This window comes from Saccopteryx leptura, chromosome 1, assembly GCF_036850995.1.
Source record: "Saccopteryx leptura isolate mSacLep1 chromosome 1, mSacLep1_pri_phased_curated, whole genome shotgun sequence".
Taxonomy (NCBI): Eukaryota; Metazoa; Chordata; class Mammalia; order Chiroptera; family Emballonuridae; genus Saccopteryx; species Saccopteryx leptura.
Genome location: NC_089503.1, coordinates 100265954 through 100287312, shown reverse-complemented (window position 1 = coordinate 100287312; position 21359 = coordinate 100265954). Strand labels below are relative to the sequence as shown.

At 53.4% G+C, this 21359-nt stretch overlaps 1 protein-coding gene across 3 annotated transcripts; it reads left to right on the top strand.

Moving 5' to 3' along the window:
* The first annotated feature begins 4857 nt into the window (after positions 1-4857).
* Positions 4858-19659, top strand: SIDT2 (SID1 transmembrane family member 2). Of its 3 annotated transcripts, none has more exons than XM_066372688.1 (27): positions 4858-5325; positions 6914-7035; positions 7321-7485; positions 7572-7617; positions 8031-8132; positions 8235-8318; positions 9307-9406; positions 9594-9659; positions 10567-10660; positions 11021-11073; positions 11780-11851; positions 12015-12086; positions 12274-12336; positions 13099-13217; positions 13503-13576; positions 13672-13738; positions 14319-14392; positions 14531-14654; positions 14803-14920; positions 15416-15552; positions 15752-15860; positions 16055-16131; positions 16278-16324; positions 16590-16695; positions 17354-17464; positions 18065-18178; positions 19066-19659. In XM_066372688.1, the coding sequence occupies exons 1-27, from the start codon at positions 5143-5145 to the stop codon at positions 19111-19113; spliced, it is 2547 nt and encodes an 848-aa protein (XP_066228785.1). In that variant the 5' UTR covers positions 4858-5142; the 3' UTR covers positions 19114-19659. The 3 variants fall into 3 exon arrangements, with proteins under 3 accessions (XP_066228785.1, XP_066228782.1, XP_066228787.1); XM_066372685.1 differs by having other exon boundaries at positions 18270-19659; XM_066372690.1 differs by lacking the exon at positions 12274-12336 and having other exon boundaries at positions 18270-19659.
* The last annotated feature ends 1700 nt before the right edge of the window (positions 19660-21359 follow it).

Here is a 21359-nt window from a genome sequence, read left to right as displayed (position 1 = left end):
ATAGTAGTTTAGGATGATGAATGCAACCATGTCCCCACTAAGTGGCATTTGGCAGGACAACGGAGATGAGACATGGCTTCTGAAGCCTAAGAAAGTTGAATTTGCCTTAAGATGCACAATGCAGGGCTTTAAACATACACCTTTCTCATACCAAGTCCTCATTTTTTTTTTTCATATCACGAAACCATGTGGTGTGTCTGAGACCTTATCACCAGAATGACAGTTTACTCTGTATCTTTAGCTGATTCCCAACCTATATACATCCAGGTTTCACAGCCCTTGAGGGGAAGATAAACAGACACAGGGCAGCCCTAGGGGAAAACAGAACCTGCCTGACGTGGAAGAAGTGCTATACTCTTGCTGCTGGAGCTGCTTATGTCCAGGTTATTTCTACTTGTGCTCCAAGTAGATATACTGAGCCCTTTTAATGGACATGATGAAAACAGGGAACTTCAAGTTCATTTTTTTTCAGAGGGGCTGATTTGCAACCTTTTTTTCTGTGTTAGAGTTAAACCATTACTTAATTCTAAAATCTGGTTTGATTCTGCGCTCCGCCCACAGGAATGGCCACTTCCTAACCCCCTGGTTCCTAAATTACTTGATGAGACTCAGCTAATGCATTTACTGTGATTCTTACTGTATCTTGCTCTTTTTTTATTTATTTTTTATTTTTTTGTATCTTGCTCTTGATGAAGTCTTTTTCTTTTTCTTTTTTACAGATACAGAGTGTCGGGATAGACAAGGACAGACAGACAGGAACGGAGAGAGATGAGAAGCATCAATCATTAGTTTTTCATTGTGCGTTACGACACCTTAGTTGTTCATTGATTGCTTTCTCATATGTGCCTTGACCACCGGCCTTCAGCAGACCGAGTAACCCCTTGCTCGAGCCAGGGACCTTGGGTCCAAGCTGGTGAGCTTTGCTCAAACCAGATGAGCCCACGCTCAAGCTGGCAACCTCGAGGTCTCAAACCTTGGTCCTCCGCATCCCAGTCCCACGCTCTATCCACTGCGCCACCGCTTTGTCAGGCTTGATGAAGTCTTAAGGTCGTTTTAACAATACCTCTGACCTCTTGCTCCAAACCTTGAAATCGTGAGCTTAAAACAGAGCCAGACCTATGCAAAGCTGGGAACCTTGTCAGCCACCTGCTGCATGGTCCCCTTTCCTGGGTCCTTTCTGTACTCAGGCTAGGAAGGATGGCCCACAGGGAATAGAAGACAGTCATCTGAGCCTTGCAATCCACCCTGCCCCCTTCATCACTAGGGTTGGGGTTGGGCTTTTTACATAATATGAAACCTTTGCAGAGGGTCAAGGGGCCTTAACATCTCTGCACTCATGAGTCTGGCTTTGGGACGGCAGAGCACTGCCCTTCTTTTATGCTGACTGCTGCAGACAACAAAAAAGGTTTTCTCTCCTCTCAGAGCTGCCAGACCTCTGAAAGGACCTATTCACAACTGGGTTTCGCTGTTCCCTCCCTGGGTGGGGCAGGGTGGGTAGGACAGCAAGGCTGTGGAAAGGTCCATGGACCTGAGAACAGCAAGAAAACCTGGGGCTGCTGCCCTCCTATAATGTCTGAATACTCACAGTGCTGAGGATTCAGTTTAAGCCCTTGACACCTTGCAAAAGGGACAGATACCCTCTGGGTTTATTTGAATAGATTTCTCCCAAGATATTGCCAGGAACAGTGGATAGAACGTTGGACTGGGATGCAGAGGACCCAGGTTTGAGACCCCGAGGTTGCCAGCTAGAGCGCTGGCTCATCTGGTTTGAGCAAAATCCCACCAGCTTGAACCCAAGGTCACTGGCTCCAGTAAGAGGTTGCTCGGTCTGCTGAAGGCCCGCGGTCAAGGCACATATGAGAGGGCAATCAATGAGCAACTAAGATGTTGCAACACGCAACAACAACAAAAAAAACGAATGATTGATGCTTCTCATCTCTCTCCGTTCCTGTCTGTCTGTCCCTGTCTATCCCTCTCTCTGACTCACTGTCTCTGTAAAATATAAATAAATAAATAAAGTTAAAAAAAAATATTGCCAGGAGAAAGGAAGCAAACAAATACTGATATTTCACAATCGTTTGGTCCCAAAGCAGTGGTTCTCAAAATTCACTGTGCAGAGCATACTTCTAGAGTTCTTCTTAAAATGCAGATTCCTGGTCTCCACCTCCAGAAACTGTGATTCAAAGACGGTAAGTAGCGTCAGATGTACATTATAAAGAGGTGTAGGAGCACATTTTGCTCTGAAACCTAAGAGAGACCTGGAATGCTTCTCCCCAGGCTCCCCACCCCCCAGCCTGGGCCTATTCAGTAGGGTCACAGCACCAACCAGCCTGTAGCAGAGACTCTATGATCCTCACGCTCCAGGGAAGGTTCGTGGCACATGATAGACCAGTTAGATTATGTCAGGCTAAGTGTGGTGCTCAAACACAGGGTGTAGAGTTCCAGATTTACGGCAAGATGAGGAGGGGGTCACAGTGAGGGAGAAAGTGAAGTCCAGTTAGAATATGGAAAATCTTTCCAAACTGGGCTGCTGACTGTGTGAAGGGCTCCTTATGACACCTGTTACTCTGAGGGGGCCTCCAGTTCAGGTTTGTCTAGATGTGCTGGAAAGAATACTGGACCAAGGCTCAGGAGATGAGTCTAGTAAGCTAATCATGAGCTGACATCTGGGCTTCACTCTACTTATCTGTAAAATGAGGAGTTGGCCCAGGAGTCTGCTAAGGTGTTCTTTGATCTGACTTTCTAAGGCTCTCCAGCCCCTGCAGCTTGCCTCTGGTATTCATCCTCAAGGCTGAACACTTGGGCAGAGCCAGGTCTAATTCTCCCACTCACCATGTTCCCAGTAAATTAGAATAGTACCTGGCACATTGTAGGTGTCTATTAAGTATTTAGTGCAGAAGTGAATAAATATTTATAGTTCATCATAAGGTAAAATAATCATCATTGGAAAATGTGGGGGTGGTGGGGAGGGGCTGAGGCTGCTGGAATCTTATGAGTGAGAGAACTCTGACAAGCCTCTGGCCCAGGGGACTTCATCAGGGTGTATTGACAACTTCAAAGGTGGCCACGGTATATTTCTTTTCCTTTAAACATACTTAATTTGTCTTATCAAAGAAATTTCTGTACATTGTAAAAAAATTGCCTGACCTGTGGTGGCACAGTGGATAAAGCGTCAACCTGGAAATGCTGAGGTCACCGGTTCGAAACCCTGGGCTTGCCTGGTCAAGGCACATATGGGAGTTGATGCTTCCAGCTCCTCCCCCCTTCTCTCTCTCTGTCTCTCTCCCTCGCTCTCTCTCCTCTCTAAAAATGAATAAATAAAATTTAAAAAAAAATTTATAAATTTTTAAAAGGTATTAAAGGCCCTAGCTGGTTTGCTCAGTGGATAGAGCATCGGTCCAGTGTACAGAAGTCCTGGGTTCTATCCCCGATCAGGGCACATAAGGAGAAGCGACCATCTGATTCTCTTCTGCTGCTTCTCTCCCTTCTCTCTCTCTTCCCCTCTTGTAGCCGGTGGCTCCAGTGGCTGGATTGATTTGAGCATCTGGTGGGGGGGGGGGCGGCATTGAGGATAACTCAGTAGATCTGAGTAGTCAGCCTCAGGCGCTGAAAATAGCTTGGTTGATTTCAGCATCTGTCCTAGACAGGGTGGCTGGGTGGATCCATGCTGGAGTCATCATTGCTAAACTTTTATGCATTTTTTAAACATTTTCTATGCATGTCTATGTATTTGGAAACCATAGTTTATATAGTGTTATATTGTGAATTCTCTACTTACATGTCCCTTAAAGTCTTAAGCATTGTTTTTTATGGCGTCATGATAATAGTGCATGTGACCACTCCCTTATTATGGACATTTAAGCTATTTCCTTTATGGTTTATGTTATAAACACAATGATAAAGACAGCTGCTCACTTTTAATCTGAATTTCCTTAGGATAAAGTCCTAGAAATGGTATTACTGGGTCAAAGAGTATAAAGCCCTTTAAGCTTCTTGAAACACAATGCCAAAAATATTTTGCAGAGAAGTTTTCACCAGTTTATACTGCAAGTCACTATCTTGCAATGAGCCTCTGTAGGGAAGGGGGAAGACCGGTAAGTAATTTAAGCCTTACTTTAAATTTAAGGCATCCCTGAATCTGTGGTGGGAGGTGAGATTGCACAGGGAGGGAGGGGTTCCTCCTGCAGTTCTGCCTCAAGTACTCCAACGCCTACAGGGACACCATCCTGTTGTTTCCTAATTCTCTGAGTCCTTCGTTTCTTAAGTTCCCAGGGGGGAAAAGTGGCCTGGGGCGGAGGATTTTAGTAGTAATGGCAGAGGGCGTGGAAGAAGCGGCGGGAATTCCAACCCAGTTTGAGCAAAGAGAATTTGTTAAAACTGGACTCCAACACTTGGAGATCCTTCACGGAAACATCAGTCTACTCCCAAGTGAGCTTCCAGAAAGATGCAGGATACCGAAAGAGGAGGCATTCGCGGGAAATAAATCGAAGACTTGCAGCTGGAGTGCTATGGCCCCTTTAAGGCCCAATCCGGAACCTGGTCCTTTAAATCTGTGTCAGTTTCCCTTGACGTCAGCGGGCGGGCCTGCACCCCGGCTGTTTACCGCTAAGCCGCGCCGCACACTTTTCCCAGTTCCGAGCGCCGGAGCCGCCGTGCCCCCAGGCCTTAAAGGGTCCGCAGCCCAGATAACTCTCCGGGCCGCGCGGCGTCCGGTGACTACCAGCTTTCAAGCGCTTACCCTCGGACTCGTCCCCTTGCGGCCGCCCCCGCCGCCGGCTCCTGCTTCCTCCCTCCTCTCCCGGCGTCTCCAGGCTCCCAGCAACCAGCGCCTCCTCGCTCACCGCCCTGGCGGGCGGCCGCAGGGTCTCGGAACCAAGCTCGCCTTCTCGCGATCTACGGGCCCGTTCCCGCGGCCCGGACCCCACACCTTCCCCTCCCCCCGCCCCTCCCCTCCGGTGCCCCTGGGAGCGTCTCTGCGGCTCCAGGGAGGGGACGTTTACTAATCTCAGGCCGGGGTTAAAGTTCTGGTCCTGGTGAGATGGTGGAAACTGCGGCCGGAGCCGCAACCTGTCCCGGAGGTGTCCTGTCTCCCGCCGCTGCCCCCGCCGTCGCCGCCGCCACCGCTGCCGCCCTGCTGGGGCCATGTTCGCTCTGGGCTTGCCCTTCTTGGCGCTCTTGGTGGCTTCGGTCGAGAGCCATCTGGGGCTTCTGGGGCCCAAGAACATCTCGCAGAAAGATGCCGAGTTTGAGCGCACCTATGTGGATGAGGTCAACAGCGAGCTGGTCAACATCTACACCTTCAACCACACTGTAACCCGCAACCGGGTAAGGGACGCGGCTGGGCTGGGGCGGTGTGAGTGTGGAGCAGGCTGGGGCCGGCGATACTGTCAGCCCCCTTCCCGGGCACGAGCTGCCCCACCGGATTCCCGGTCCCTGAACACGCTGCACCGTCTTGACCAGTCAGTCCTTCCTTTGCCACCGGTATTTCTCCGAAGCTCCCACTGGACAGGTTCTGAAGTCTCATTCCGGTCTTCTTCCTGACCCCCCTCCTTCCGACAGCAGCCAGAACCTGAGCTCCGTGGGGTTTGCGTGAAAGAGGAAGTAGGCTTGCTGCGGGGCTGGCCCAGAAAGCCCAGGGATGAGACAGGCTCTAACTGAAAGGCTGAGCGCAGGCAAGGAAGAGTTAGAGCCCGGGCGCCTAGAAGGATGAATGCAGGACTCCCCTGGCTGCAGATCGCTGGGAACTTCCCAGCCCTCCTCCAGGTTTGGAAAGCCAGATGGCCTTGTAAGATGCAGGGCACTGATGAGGCCAACCCCAAGTTGGGGAGAGAAGAGCTAGGGAGTTTGCTGCGGAGAATATACCGCACCCTGATTTTACTTTCATTTCTTCCCTGGCTGTGAGTTGAACATGGGCACAGCTGGGTCCCGGAAGTCTAGAGTTGAAATTTGGAGAACTCTTGCAACCTGGCTGAGTGGTCTCCCACCTGGTGCTCTGCATGATCGCATTTTCTGGGAAGCAGTGGAGTTGAGAATGGGAAGATTTTTTCAGGATGGGGAGGAATTTGGTGTCTATGAGAGGCCAGGATCTGCCTTCCAGTCCTGGTTCTGTAAAGTTTCACCTCCTCCTGTTTGAAATCCTGTCTTCCTTTCCCGCCATATCTGGGGTTACCCAGAGAGCTGTGACCTCTGTTCCTGTGAGAAATGCTGCGCTAGGGTTTGGGTTTCGGCAGCCCAGTAACAAGATTCACAAGATGTATTTAGTTTTACTTTTTGCTTTGAACTCCCGCTGTCCTATATACTTTCCTATGTAGCACCAGGAGTGAGTGTGTCTCCATTTTATAGAGGAGGAAATTGAGGCTCAGAGATGTGACGTGACTTCTCTGCAGCTTTATCCCTTGGTCAGAGCTACAGACGGTCACTGCGTGTCCACCCCTCCTCCAACCACAGGAGTTGGTGTATGATAGGAGCTTCTGGCTCCAAAGGAAGAAAGTGAAGGAGCATGTTTTGCTCCCCTGTGTCTGTGTGTGTGTACATTTATATGTGTGCAAGCATGTGGATCCCATGAACATGGATAGGAATGGCATATCCTGGAGATGCCTAAGATCTCCACTGTGTTTCCAGTTGGGAAGTGAGGCCTTGTAGTTGCTTAGGTTGCCTTGCCGGTTCCTGCCATCCAGGAGCTTTCCTCTTCCATAAGCCTCTCCTCTAAGTCAGTGCCAGTCCCTCCCGTAGACTGGGGGCTGCTCTGTCTGAAGACAGGCAGTGGACAGCTTCCCAGCCTGAGCAGGATGGGGCAAGAACACAGCAGTTGGCATGAGGGAGGGCAGAGCTCAGTCTCTGGAGCCATATGTCTTGGGTGGCAGAGGTAGAATCAACAGGCTTGACTGAGGTGCATTTCCATGTCGTTCTGCAGACAGAAGGCGTGCGTGTATCTGTGAATGTCCTGAACAAGCAGAAGGGCGCTCCTTTGCTGTTCGTGGTCCGCCAGAAGGAGGCTGTGGTGTCCTTCCAGGTGCCCCTAATCCTGCGAGGGCTGTGAGTAGGACCTGGGGATCAGGGAGGGGGAGGCCTAGGTCAGGCCTTGCCCAGAGCCTCACCCAAGTCCTTATCCAGGGCCTCAGGCCACCCCTCTGTTTCGTTTCCTCACCCCCAGAACCAGGAGGCTGGTCAATGGCATAAGGGCTAAGCCAGCCAGCCCGCCCAGAGTTTGTCAGCCTCGTGGGGGCAGAGAACCAGAGTAGAGGAATTGGGGTCTTGCTCCACTGGAATGACACGCTGATTGGGACAGTAGTCACATCCCAACTCTGCTTCGGGCCATAGGTATCAGCGCAAGTACCTCTACCAAAAAGTGGAACGAACGCTGTGTCAACCCCCCACCAAGAATGAATCTGAGGTCCAGTTCTTCTACGTGGACGTGTCTACCCTGTCACCAATCAACACCACGTACCAGCTCCAGGTCAGCCGAATGGACGACTTCGTGCTCAGGTCTGCAAGGGAGAATGAGGGGACCGTGGGACTAGCCTCCTTCCTGAGCTAGGGACTGACCTTGGGCGCTCTTCTCTGCCCTGCAGGACTGGGGAGCATTTTAGCTTCAATACCACAGCAGCCCAGCCTCAGGTAAGACCTCGCTGGGGACTATCCCTCAAGAGAAGAAATAGGGAAGCTTGAATGTGGGAGTGGTTGGTGGTATTTGCTGGGAGTTTCACATTGGCTGGACTCTCTCTGGAGGGACTCCAAAACAGGCTCTGGACCCAAGGTGGTAAGGGGCAAATAGCACGGGAAGTGCAGAGACGTGGGGGCTGGCTGCCATCCTTCCTACTTGCCTCCCAGACACTGTCCCCAGTACCCAGTGGAGGTCAAAAGGAGTGCTATATAGAAAATGGGGCTGCTGTTAGTCACAGCCTTTCTCCCCAGAGAGCCTGCGTTGCCTCCCCCCCCCCCCCCAGAGGGTTCACTGTTCCCTTCTAGAAGGGCAGGGAGGGCACCCTCATGAACCGGGGCTTTCCCTGCCGCCCTCCCTCTGCCCTCAGTACTTCAAGTATGAGTTCCCAGAAGGAGTGGACTCGGTGATTGTCAAGGTGACCTCCAACAAGGCCTTCCCCTGCTCAGTTGTCTCTATCCAGGATGTCCTGGTAAGTGTCATGCCCTCTTCCATGCCACCCGTAGATAGCAGGGCTGCTAACGAGAGAGGACAGGGCCCAGGTCCCTGCATCTACCTTTTTCCTCCTCTGTAGTGCCCTGTCTATGACCTAGACAACAATGTGGCCTTCATCGGCATGTACCAGACTATGACCAAGAAAGCGGCCATCACTGTGCAGGTAGGAAAAGCACATGGGCCTATGGGAGATGTGGCCAGTGGTTAGCTTTTTAACTTTTTTATTTTATTTTATTTATTCATTTTTAGAGAGGAGAGAGAGAGGGAGAGAGAGAGACAGAGAGAGGAAAGACAGAGAGAGAGAGAAGTGGGGGAGGAGCTGGAAGCATCAACTCCCATATGTGCCTTGACCAGGCAAGCCCAGGGTTTTGAACCGGTGACCTCAGCATTTCCAGGTCGACGCTTTATCCACTGCGCCACCACAGGTCAGGCCCAGTGGTTAGCTTTTTAAACTCTCACTCCTTTTCCCTGCCCCATTCTTCCTCTACCCGCAAGCCATTAGCCCTTGAGAGTTTGGGTCCCCTGATATACGCGAGAATTGAATCATGATCCCAGTTGCCTTTGGGGACAGGACAGGGCAGCATACCCATTTTGGCTGTCATATCTCTTTTATTCACTATAATGATAGCAGAGAGAGAAAGAGACCCTCATGGAGGTTTTGTGCCTGCACTTGGGAAAGGCTGAAACCTATGCTGGGGACAGGGAGGGGGGCATCCACGGGTTCACCTCAAAACATTCAGTCATGCAACTGATGGAGGCAATGTGGCCCCTCTACTTTTTCTCCTAGCTGATGCCCAGCCTGTAATAGGGCTCCTATGGGTCCCGTGACAGTGGGGTACACACACGTTTTCTCACCTGGCCATAGTAGAGATTCAGGGTTTGAGCTCTGGAGTCAGATAATCTTGGCTCTGCCACTTGCTGGCAGTGTGACCCTAAGCCAACTCTGAGCCTGTCCAACAGAGATAATGACAGTACTATATCATAAGAATCTTTGGGAAGATTAAGTAAAATAATATATAAAGAGAGGGCAGCATAATTTCTAGCTCAAAATAGATATTAAGAAAAGGATGGTGACAATGATGACAATTGAGGATATAATGATGACAATGACAATGATATCATTATCATCATCATCATCAATCATTCTCCAGCGCAAAGACTTTCCAAGCAACAGCTTTTATGTGGTGGTGGTGGTGAAGACAGAAGACCAGGCCTGTGGAGGTTCCTTGCCTTTCTACCCCTTTGTGGAAGGTAATTTTGTGCCCCAGGCCTGGCTGGGGATGGGGAGGGCTTGGTCACTCCCTGGGAGGTAGAAGAGCCCGTGTGACTGATTGGTGGACATTATGGGACATGGGTTTTTGGCCCCAGTGCTGGCCCCACCAACTCTAGCTAAGCTCTAGGCAGCCTTTAGTTTGCCAACTTGACATTTTGCTTCCAGATGAACCGGTCGATCAAGGGTACCGTCAGAAAACCCTGTCCGTGCTGGTATCTCGAGCAGTCACATGTGAGTGTGGGTGGCTGATTGGGGATGGACTGGCCTCTGGCTCCTCCTCTCAGGCCAGGGGTAGGAAGGGTGAGGAGGACCTACTCAAGCAGCCTGACAGGGTAGGGAGGGGGCAGGGTTCTTGGTAGGCTTCATTGTGAGAGGGCCAGGAGGTGAGTCCCAATATAACTTGGTACAGAGTTCATGACTAAGAATATAAAGTACTGAGTTCTAGTTCTGTCTGTACCACTAAGGAGCAATGTAATCTCACCGAGCCTCAGTTTCCCTAACTCTATAACAGGGATAATAGGATCTATCCTATCTTCTTACTAAGTTGTGAAGTTCAGCACAAAATTAGTAGGAAAGTACCAGGCTCCTTAGTTGTCCTCAGTAAATATTTACTGAGTGATTGAATGCGGCCCTTTATAAGCTGGAAGGTATAAAATAAAAATAGATTGTGAAGGGAGGGGAAAGAAACTGCCTCTCCTATACGGATTCTTTATTCAGCAAATATTTATCAAGCACCTTCTGTGTGCCAGATGCTGGCCTCCAGCTGCAGTCCTGAGGGAGCACCTGTCTGGAGGGACAGGAGCCTGTTGCTGAACAGGCTGCTGAGAGCTGTGACGAGGAAAGGACAGGCCACTGTGGGAACACGGGACAGAGAGTGTCCCTGAGAACAAAGTTTCTGAGCTGTGTTTTGAAGGTTAAGTCAAGATGGAGTTTTTGAGAAAGAACTAGGGGAGAAAGTTCTTGCAGAGGGAGCAACGTGAGCACAGAAGGAATCATGTCAGAGTTTGGTGTGTTGAGGGGCATAGTCAGGTGTTCACACTGGCTAGGTCATTACAGTCAAGGGAGAAGTGGTGAGAGACAGGGCTGGGCCCAATGTGCCATGACTGGTGTGTTCAGCTTCCTGTTTCCTTCCCAACAGCGGAGGCCTACGTGGGTGGGATGCTCTTTTGCCTGGGCGTATTCCTCTCATTCTACCTGCTGACCATCCTCCTGGCTTGTTGGGAGAACTGGAGGTAAAGTGGACCTGCCGGGCCCTCCCCTGTTCTGGGGCACACTGGACAGGAGATGGGGGGGTATAGCCTGGCAAGCTCTGAGCCAGCCCACGGTAATCTTCCACACTGTCCACAGGGCAGAGGAAAGCTGGCCCCTGTTAGAGTCTGTGGTCCAGGGGTCACTCCTCTGGAAATCAACCCCTTCCTTCAACCTTCTTTCTGAGTAGGGAGACCCTACATGCTTCCCAGCCTGGAAAGAACTGTAGGATCATGGATGAAGGACAGGGTTTTGGGATGGAGAGGGTGGAAGGCAGCCCAACCCAGCATGGAAGGGATCCTCGTCCTGTCCCTCTGGTTTACCTCTTTATTCTGTCCCTGCAGGCAGAGGAAGAAGACCCTTCTGGTGGCCATAGACCGAGGTTGCCCAGAAAGCGGTACCTGCAGAGGGCCTGGGTAGAAGGGTGGAGTGTGCTTTATGTTTTGGGGGAGGTAGTGGTGGATGGTTCCCTTGGAGGTTGGAGGAGGCTGTCTAGAGGCTTCTGGATATTCAAGTTGTGAGTAACACTGCAGATGGACATGGGGCTGGGATCCTGTGCCCACCATCTCTCACATGCTCGTCTGAAAGGCTGTCACTTGATTCATTCCCAGGGTCTAGCTACATGGGGCTCATAGTCTCTGGGATTATTAACCTTTCATTCCCTCTTCCTTTCTTCTGTACCCCTCTGTCTCCTCCCTCCTGCTTGGGACCTTCTCTGTCAGCTTCTCTCCTTGGTAAGCTCCAGGGGCTATGGGCAGAGGAGCAGGAGTTCCGCGTTGGGGAGAGAGGAGGAGCACAAGGGGTGTCTGGGTGGGGCCCCGGGCAGGCCAGTGCTGTCTGTCTTTGCTGCTGGTAACTTAGATGTATCAATTTCTTGACATTTCTCTCTCTCCATGGAGGACAGAGGGTGTCTAGTGTTCCCGGTGGGGATATAAGAGGAGGGAGGTCAGGGTAGGTGCTGATGGGGGGAGTGAGCTATGTTTGCTGGGATTGGTGCTTATTCCTTGCTGCTGCCATGGCCCCTGTCTCTCTCTCTGTCTTCTCCCTGGCTTTCGGACTCTCTCTGCTTCCAGGGCTGAGGGGACCTTGATGTCTTGTTGCAGGTCACCCTCGGGTCCTGGCCGACTCCTTCCCTGGCAGCTCCCCTTATGAGGGTTACAAATATGGCTCCTTTGGTAAGTGTCCATACCAGGGATTGTGTTGGCCCACTCACGGCCTAGACTCCTGAGCATGCCACCCCTAAGGTGGCAAATTGGTAGTCAGCCTCCTCAGAGCCCTTTGAGATGGGCCCAGTGTCCCCTTCCCTGTGGTCTGTCCTGACCAGTTACTATTCTGCAGAGAACTGTTCTGGATCCACCGAGGGTCTGGTTGACAGCATGGACACCGGGGACGCCTCCTACAGTTACCAGGGTGAGTGGGCCAGGGAGGACTGAGCGGTGTGGTGCAGGGCTGGTGCTGGCCGGGTGAAACCTGACGGGGCGGTTGCCTTTTCTGTCTGATGCTGGGCCAGGGAAGGGCCTGCTGTCTCCTACCCGCTCCTCCCTTGGTCTTTCCTCCTCGGCTCCCCTTCCCTGGTAACTTTCCCTTTCCTTTGAAGGGCACGACCAGTTCAAGCGGCGCCTTCCCTTTGGCCAGATGCGGCAGCTGTGCATTGCCATGGGTAGATGTGGGGAGGGGGGGAGCTGCTCTGCCAATTGGCTCCTGCCAGGGCGGTTGACCAGAGTTGTTAGGCTGTGGGGCCAGAAAGATGCTTTGTGCATGGCTTCCCTATCTAATGCCAATGATTTCCAGCTCTTGTGTCTTTTGAGAGGGGCATGCACTGGTGGGCTGGTGTCCAAGTTACCCCTGGGCCAGATGTTCTGGTTTGCTATCATGCCCTTACTCCCTGGCCTTCCAGGTTAGGGCTTGTGGGATGGGGTGCCACGCACTAGCCTCTGGGGGCTTTGGACAGGCAAGGGCACAGAGGAAGCTTCTCAAGGCACAAGAAAAGACCAGGCTAATGTGCTCTTCCTAGAGGCAGCCTCTCGCCCTTGCCTGTACCCTAGGGCCCAGTGGGGACCAGGGCAGTATCTTCTCAGAACCCACACAGCTGGGCACCTTCTAATCAGCATGACTTCTGCCAAATTCAGCCCTGCTGCTTATATCTGGGGCCTGGGGTCAGCTCAGTGTCCTGGCCTGGAAGTCTTAGCCCAGCGGGGTGGGGGTGGGAGTGGGGCTGGAGCAGTCCCTATGTGGTGGCCTCTTTGCAGAGCCTGCTCTTGTCCCCTCAAGGACTTAGGAGTGCTTGGTACCTCCCCCCAGGACCTGAACCCACGGTTTGCCTCTTCCCATTGCCCAGTAATTGTGACAGTTGCTCCAGGTGGGTAGGGACAGACCTCGAGCTCTGTGCCCACTGGGAAACCCTTCTCCCCACTCTCTCCAGACCGCTCCCTTGACCCTGTGGGCACGCGGCCACGACTAGACTCCATGAGCTCTGTGGAGGAAGATGATTATGATACATTGACTGACATTGAATCAGACAAGAACGTCATTCGCACCAAGGTCTGATACCATGTGGACCACCCAGTCAGGTTACCCAGGGAAGGGAGATTCTGTGTTCATGCCCCACTGTGTCTCCCCCTGGGGAAGGAAAGAGCCAGTTGGGGCAGAACAGATTTCAGGGGAAACTGACTCAACTCCCAGCCCTTCTGGGCTGCATGGCCGGTGGCAGCGGGGTGGCCAAGAGCCCTGCCTACCAGCCTCTGGCCCCTTTAATGCTTTCTCACCTGGGCCAGGGGGGGCCTCTTGCAGGTGGTGGGAGAGGGACTCACTCTAGCTTCTCCCCAGCAATACCTCTGTGTGGCCGACCTAGCACGCAAGGACAAGCGTGTTCTGCGGAAAAAGTACCAGATCTACTTCTGGTGAGTGGCCAGGACAAATGGGACTTCCTGCTGTGTGGATTAAGTTGGCCGTTTCTTGGGCTCTGTCACCTCATCTCTGTCCTCCCGCTCCTCAGGAACATCGCCACCATTGCCGTCTTCTACGCACTTCCTGTGGTGCAGCTGGTGATCACCTACCAGACGGTGAGGGTGGGGCTGGCTCCCCTGGCCCCAGAGCTGCAGGTCTCCCTTTGCCACAGTCTGGGACTCGGCCCCAGGTGCAGAGCCTCCCAGCCTGGGGCTCTGGAGTGAGCACAGGTCTTAGGTCTCTGGAACTGGGTTCAAATCTCAGCTTTTACAGCTGGGTGACCTTGAGCAAGTCACATAACCTGCCCAAGCATCAGTCTATTCCTCTGCACAATGGGTATAGCGCAGTACCAGTGATGGCACCTTCCCCAAGTTGTAGGGATTCATGAAATGAAAGTCTGGGCCTTTGTAAATCTCGGCTTCCCTTCTCTTCTCTCTGTGCTGGGGCAAGAACTTCAGTCACAGTCATGGCCCAAGATTTTCTGCCACCGCCAGAGGTGGGTGACAGTGACTGTGCCACGGAGGACTTGCCTGGTATATGTGCGCGCGCACACATGCAGGCTGTGGTGGCACTTGCTGTCCATGGCAGAAAGGGACGGGGTGGGGTGGTTGGGCTGGGGCCTATCCTCACCAGCCGGCAGACTGGCATTGGCACTTCAGCAACCCCTCCTGCTCCCGCTCCCTCTCCCTGCTGCAGGTGGTGAATGTCACAGGGAATCAGGACATCTGCTACTATAATTTCCTCTGTGCCCACCCACTGGGCAACCTCAGGTGGGGATCATCTTGGGTGGCCCCTCCCCCAGGCGAAGGGTGAACCCGGGGAGGGGCAGGGGCTCTGTGACTGCCTACCTTCATGGGGAGGGCCAAGGTAGGAGGCTGAGGCCATGCACCTGGTGTCACCCCTTCTAGTGCTTTCAACAACATCCTTAGCAACCTGGGGTATATCCTGCTGGGGCTGCTCTTCCTGCTGATCATCCTGCAGCGGGAGATCAACCACAACCGGGCCCTGCTGCGCAATGACCTCTATGCCCTGGTGAGGAGCACCACCCGCCCCCTGAGGCCTCTGCTCCAGAGCCTTTGTGCCGGGCATGGCCCACCCCTGCCCTGCCTGGCCCCGCTGCACCAGGCCCTCTCTTCCTGCTTCACCTCTTCTCTCCCTTCCCTTTTCTTCTTCCCATCAGGAATGTGGGATCCCCAAACACTTTGGCCTGTTCTATGCCATGGGCACAGCCCTGATGATGGAGGGCCTGCTGAGTGCTTGCTATCACGTCTGCCCTAATTACACCAATTTCCAGTTTGGTAAGTGGGCCTCCCTTTTCCCCGGCTGAATGTAGAGTGGGGACTTGCCTTGGTCTCCCGCTGTCCCCGCAGCACCGCATGGACCCCCAGCCTCAGCCGCAGAGGAGACCGTAGGCCTGCGGTGCTGGGCGCACACACATCCTAGCTCATAGAGGACAGGCATCTGGGTGCGCTTTCATTTGTCCAGGAGCCTTTCCGTAGCACCAGGAGCACCTGGAAAGTGAAGATAAGTAGGGTATGGTCCCTGCTCTCTGGGTGCTGAGAGTAAGTTGTCTTGTCAGGGTAAGTCAGACTGGCTGACAGCCAGTGGGTGGCAGTGTGATGTGGCAGGGACAGTTTAGGGACTGGCGGTCAAGTGCCAGCCCACCACCAGCTCACTCCGCAGCCTTGAGGTAGTGTGGGGCTCTCTCTGCCCTCTGACTGCCGGAGCTGAGGGTTGGGTGCTGAGGCTCAGTGGATGCAGCTGCGGCTCATGTCCATGCGCACCCTCCCCAGATACATCCTTCATGTACATGATCGCCGGGCTCTGCATGCTGAAGCTCTACCAGAAGCGGCACCCGGACATCAATGCCAGTGCCTACAGCGCCTACGCCTGCCTGGCCATCGTCATCTTCTTCTCTGTGCTGGGCGTGGTGAGGCCCTGGCCTGCCCTGCTCGCCCCGTAGGAAAGGCGCAGGCACACATGCACACCCCCTCACCTTCTGGAGGAGGAACCCCAGCTCCCTCCCTGAGGCGCCATCCTTGGCCCCTCAGAGAGCCTGGCTCCGGAGGAGGGGTGGGATGGGGCAGCCTGCTCCCGCCCCCTCAGCCCTGCCTTTGGCCACCCGGCAGGTCTTTGGCAAAGGGAACACGGTGTTCTGGATCATCTTCTCGGTCATTCACATCATCGCCACGCTGCTCCTCAGCATCCAGCTCTACTACATGGGCCGCTGGAAGCTGGGTGAGGGCATGGCCAGGCGGGGCAGGGGTGTGAGTGGCCTTCACGCCACGGGTCACAGGACATGTTCTAGGCCTGCCCTCTCCCTGGCGTCTGGAGGAGTCCCTGGGTTAGGAAGCAGATGAGCCCTAGGCTCAGCCTGGCCCCTCGCTGGTACAGGCCAAAGGCGGGAACACAGCATGCCTTCTCTCCCGCAGACTCGGGGATCTGCCGTCGCATCCTGCACGTGCTCTACACAGACTGCATCCGGCAGTGCAGCGGGCCCCTCTATGTGGTACCTGCCGCCCCCACCGGGCTCCCTCTGTCTGCTGTTCCTCTGATGGGGGCGGGGGCAAGGGGCACCAACTGACTTGGGCCTCCTCCCACTTCTCTCCCTGTCTCTCCTCCCCTCTCAGTCCCCGTGTCTTTGCTTCCCTCTAGGACCGCATGGTACTGCTGGTCATGGGCAACATTATCAACTGGTCACTGTGAGTCTGGCCACTGTCTGTGGTAGCCTGACTGGGTGGAAGGTTGGGAACTTGGCCGGCCCCTGGTTGCCTTGGAGACCAAGGGCAAATTCGAAGCTTCAGGCATGAGAAATGGGGGCTGACAAAGAGAAGTGTTGGCACCTGGGGTTCTAGAATCTTCTGCAGGCCTCTGAACCAGCCCTATATCATACTAAAACCTGGGGTAGGGAGGAGGACAGGCCCTTCTTGCCCTTGCCCTCCCTGCTTCAGCCCTCCCCCCCACCAGGGCTGCCTATGGACTCATCATGCGCCCCAATGATTTTGCATCCTACCTGTTGGCCATCGGCATCTGCAACCTGCTCCTCTACTTTGCCTTCTACATCATCATGAAGGTGCGTGGGATGGCTGAGCCCCACTGCCTGCTGCTCTGCCTTTTGGGGGGGAGATGGGCACAGCCTGCCTCAGGCAGCACGGAGACAGAATTTCCCTGTCCATCTGTCTGTGCCACTGAGGTTTGAGGAGGGGAGAGCCTAAGATCTCATACATGTGTCCCCTGGGAACCAACTATATCCTAGAGCCACTTCCTGAGCACCTTCCCTGCTGTAAGGATGGCCCATGAAACTGGTAGCACTTGAGAAGCCCCAGTTGGTAAGAATCTGGTTCAGTGCAGAAGGGGTTGAGGAGGTAGAGCTCAGAGTCTGTGACAGGCTTGAGCCTCTGAGGGCCAGGTGTTTTCCAGGGGACCCTCATACTATCCTGTGCGAGAGGAGCCCCCTGCATAGTGAGAATCCCCTGGCCAGTGTACCCCGCCAGCCCAGGGTTCTGGGCACGTGGAGGCCCAGCCAGGTGGACATCAGCAGTGAGGACACCAGGCTGCTAGCATGGGGACAAGTTGAGCTGTGTAACGCTATGGGGTAATGGTGTGAGTTCAGGAAAGTTTCCTGAAAGGCTGGGAAGGCACCAGGAAAGCCACATCTGGAGCAGGCCAGCTAGTGGGATGGGGTGGGGCCCGGCCCTCAAGCTGTCTTCCTTTCCCGGCACCCCCTCCAGCTCCGGAGTGGGGAGAGAATCAAGCTCATTCCCTTGCTCTGCATCGTCTGCACCTCAGTGGTCTGGGGCTTCGCACTCTTCTTCTTCTTCCAGGGACTCAGCACCTGGCAGGTGAGCAGCCACCCCACCAAGAAGGCGGGGGAGTCACCCACAAACTCATCTTGTCAACACATGGCCAGTTTTCTTTTCAAACATCATTTGTGAGCGCTGCCCATGGCCAGCAAGGCCAGGGAAGATCCTTCTTGACCATCTCTGTGATCTTAGTGTGTAGTGCTGATAGCCCATAGACATTGACTAAAGTCTAGCCAGTGTTTGCTGGATAGAAGTTGTGGACCTTGAGTGCCACGATTCATGGCTGCTGCAGGGTGGGGGCAGGGCTGTGTGACCTGACAGTTGTGCCCTGGCAAGAAAATGAGCCTGAAGGAGCGCTGGAGGCCTGAGTGGAACAGAGGGCAGAGTCCAAGGCGGGGCCTGAGCAGGCTTTGTGGCCTAGTGTCTCAAGGTCATCACAACCCTCTGTTCTTAGGTCAAGGGAAGAAGAATCGGTAGCAGGGGCTGATTTGTAATAAAAGCCAATTCTTGGATGTGAGAGATGAGGGCAAGGGGCGAGGCAGAAAGAAAGTGCTCTCTTGCCTGGGGCTGGGAGCAGGAGAGTCCTAGGTGTGGAAGGGGTGCAGGGTTGTGTCAGGCAGTTCTCCCTGTTCTGCCCAGAAAACCCCTGCTGAGTCGAGGGAGCACAACCGGGACTGCATCCTCCTGGACTTCTTTGATGACCATGACATCTGGCACTTCCTCTCCTCTATCGCCATGTTTGGCTCGTTTCTGGTATGTGAGGGTCGTCTGTCCGAGCGGGGAGAGTGGAGGAGAGGTGCCGGCCGCCCCCTTTCCTGTGCTTGACTCGGCATCCACCGCCCAGGTGTTGCTGACACTGGATGACGACCTGGACACCGTGCAGCGGGACAAGATCTATGTCTTCTAGCGGGAGCTGGGCCCTTGCTTCTCTCATGGGGCCCTGAGCTCCTCTGTGCCACCGCAGGAGTCTGTAGCCCCAGGGGTGCGAGTCCCAGCCCTGCTGCCCAGTGCTGGGTGGCCACAGGACACAGAGGCCTAGCCCAGGTCTGGCTGAACAGTCATAGGGGTGGCCTTGAGCCTTGCAGCTGCCCTCTGCCGGGAAGGAGGCTTGCTCCCCTGAAACCCCAGACATTGGCCAAATTGCTGCTTTGTTATCAGTGTTGGGGCCTTCCAAGCTCCCTGTCTTTGCTCTCCATTTGTCCCTCTGTAGGAGAAATGGGGAAGTGTTGCCCTTCCCATCTTGTCTTGATCCTACCTGTCCTTCCCTTCTTTCCCAGCCTGGGGCCCAAAGCCCTTAATTCTTCAGTCCGGGGTCTGATTCTCTGGCCTGTACCAGTGTTCCCCCTTCTCTTTTGGATTATGCCTGGCTGTCATCACTGCCTACTCTGGTCAGCCAGGATAGATGGGGATGTAGGATTTGGGGGACTGGCCAGCTGGTGCCAGGCTTATGGTGCTAAGACCTGCAAAGGGCCCTGGGTGGCCCTTTGGCAGTGAGGGTCAGCTCATATGTGAGAACTGCCTTTGATCTGAGGGGCTAAATTGAGAGGTCACCTTCCTATTCCATCAGCCCCCAGACTGATGCTAGCACCAGGATTGGAAAGAAAAAGCAACTCACCTGTTTTCTTCCTTTTTCTTTCCAGGCCCTTAGTCCTGCCAAGCCCCAGCTGGGGGCCTTTCAGTGCCATTGACATTGCCCAAGAATGTCCAGGGGCAAAGGAGGGAGGATGCAAAGAGCCCAGCCCATCCTGCCTCCTCTACCGTCACAGGAGCCCCAGTGCCTATCATAGAATGGGGCTCGAGAAAGGGACATGATAGCCCTCTGTGTCCCTCATCCCAGCCTCACTCTAGGGCCCAGGGCTGGCTCCTAAGCTTCCGTCCAGTCTTCAGCCAAGTTCTGTGTTGGTCACACACAAACATACCTATGAAACCTTGGAGTTTACACTGAGGGGGCCCCAGCTCTGAGACCCCTGGCTGCTCTGGCCCTTGGGGTCCCCTTTGTCCTACCTGATCCATTCCAGATTTCAGGGTTGGGAGGTCAGGTCAGGCCTCTGCCTCCAGGTGGGAAAGTGTTATTCTCCCCAGCTGGTGTCTATAGCCCCCCCCCCCCTTGGGCTGGGGAGAGGAGGTGGGTCTGGATCTTCTTTCAGAACTCCGTGTAATGTCTTTCTGTGCTATGGTTGTATTTCTGTTTTCTATGAATGAGTCTGCAATCAATTAAAGAAACAACAGACGCATTTCTTGGACCTTGTTTGCTCCCCTTTTCTGGGTGTAGGTGTTGAAAATGTGGGGTAGGTCTGGTCTATCTTTCTCTTCCAAGTCCCAGACCCATTGGAAACAACAGTTCCTTGATTTCCATGTGCTCTTCTCCGAGTAGTGGCATCAATTCAGTAAGTGTTTACAAGGGGCCTGTTCCATGCCTTCTCACCTGAGATTCCCCATCCCTTCCTGGCAAATAGCAGTGACTCTGCCCACCTGGTCCCTTCTTACCAGTCAGATGGCTTCACTTATGACCTGAGCTCCTCCCAGCTCAGCAGCTGCAGGCACAGTACTCCCTGCCATGGCTGAGGTGGTGCTTGGGGAACACAAGATGTTGATGGCTAGTGGGTAGGTGGGTGTGTGGATGACAGGCTGGTTCCAAGAGGAGTTTTGAAGTGACCAGAAGGCTGACTTAAATTTCAGCAGGCAAATGAGGACAAAATGTTAGGGGGGAAAGGGAGCTGGTCAATTCAGGACACAAGCAGAGGTTTATGGGCTGCTCTCTGGTCTCCAGCTCCTTTTCCTGCGCCTCCCCGCAGTCGCCACTAGGGGGCACTATAGCTCTATGCGTCACTGGGGGGCGTGGCTGAAGGGTGGAGAACGGAAGCCAGTTTCTTCTAGCAGAGAAGGGTCCCAGGGCTGAGCACTAACTAGTTAGGAGGCTGACTGGTGCGCCAGCTCTCTTGGGTGTGTCTGTATTGAGTGTGTAGTGGAGAGCGTTAGCTGCTTTCTGCCAGGCTACCCGAGGATGATGTCCCTCTTACTTTTTTTTTTTTTCTTTTTAAATAGGAAGGGAGAGAGATGAGAAGCATCAACTCATTGTTGCGGCACCTTAGTTAATTGATTGCTTTCTCATATGTACCTTGACTGGGGGGTGGGTGGCTCCTGCTGATTCAGGGACCCCTTGCTCAAGCCAGCGACCATGGAGTCATGTCTATGACCCCACGCTCAAGCTGGCAACTCCACACTCAAGCCAGCAACCTTGGGTTTGTTTGTTGTTGTTTTTTATTATTATAGTGCATTGCTATAATTATTCTATTTGATTGTTAGTGTTGATAACTTCTTTTGCCTAAAGTGTGTGTATGTGTGTGTGTGTGTATGTGTATGTTTTTTTGTGTGTTTTTTTGTACAGAGTCAGAGAGAGGGATAGAGGGATAGATAGGGACAGACAGGAATGGGGAGAAATGAGAAGCATCAATCATCAGTTTTTTGTTGTGACACCTTAGTTGTTCATTGATTGCTTTCTCATATGTGCCTTGACCGTGGGGCTACAGCAGACTGAGTAACCCTTTGCTCGAGCTAGTGACCTTGGGTCCAAGCTGGTGAGCTTTGCTCAAACCAAATGAGCCTGCGCTCAAGCTGGCGACCTCGGGGTCTCGAACCTGGGTCCTCGACATCCCAGTCCCACACTGTATCCATTGCGCCACCACCTGGTCAGGCAACCTTGGGGATTTGAACCTGGGTCTTTGGCATCCTAGGCTGATGTTCTGTCCACTGCACCACCAGTCATTCAGTCTCTTACCTTTTTTTTTTTTAAATTTTTTTCTTTTATAAAGTTTTATTTATTTTATTTTATTTTTATTCATTTTAGAGAGGAGAGAGAAAGGGAGAGAGAGAGACAGAGGGAGGGAGAGAGGAGAGAGAGACAGAGAGAGAAGGTGGGGAGGAGCTGGAAGCA

What these genes read in the sequence shown, in the direction of transcription:
- SIDT2 (XM_066372685.1), top strand. Translation starts at nt 5,143, where the DNA reads ATGTTCGCTCTGGGCTTGCCCTTCTTGGCGCTCTTGGTGGCTTCGGTC. An exon ending in GCAGCTGTGCATTGCCATGG is followed by an intron (nt 12,337 to 13,098) that starts GTAGATGTGGGG and finishes CACTCTCTCCAG; the next exon opens with ACCGCTCCCTTGACCCTGTG. An exon ending in AACATTATCAACTGGTCACT is followed by an intron (nt 16,325 to 16,589) that starts GTGAGTCTGGCC and finishes CCCCCCCACCAG; the next exon opens with GGCTGCCTATGGACTCATCA.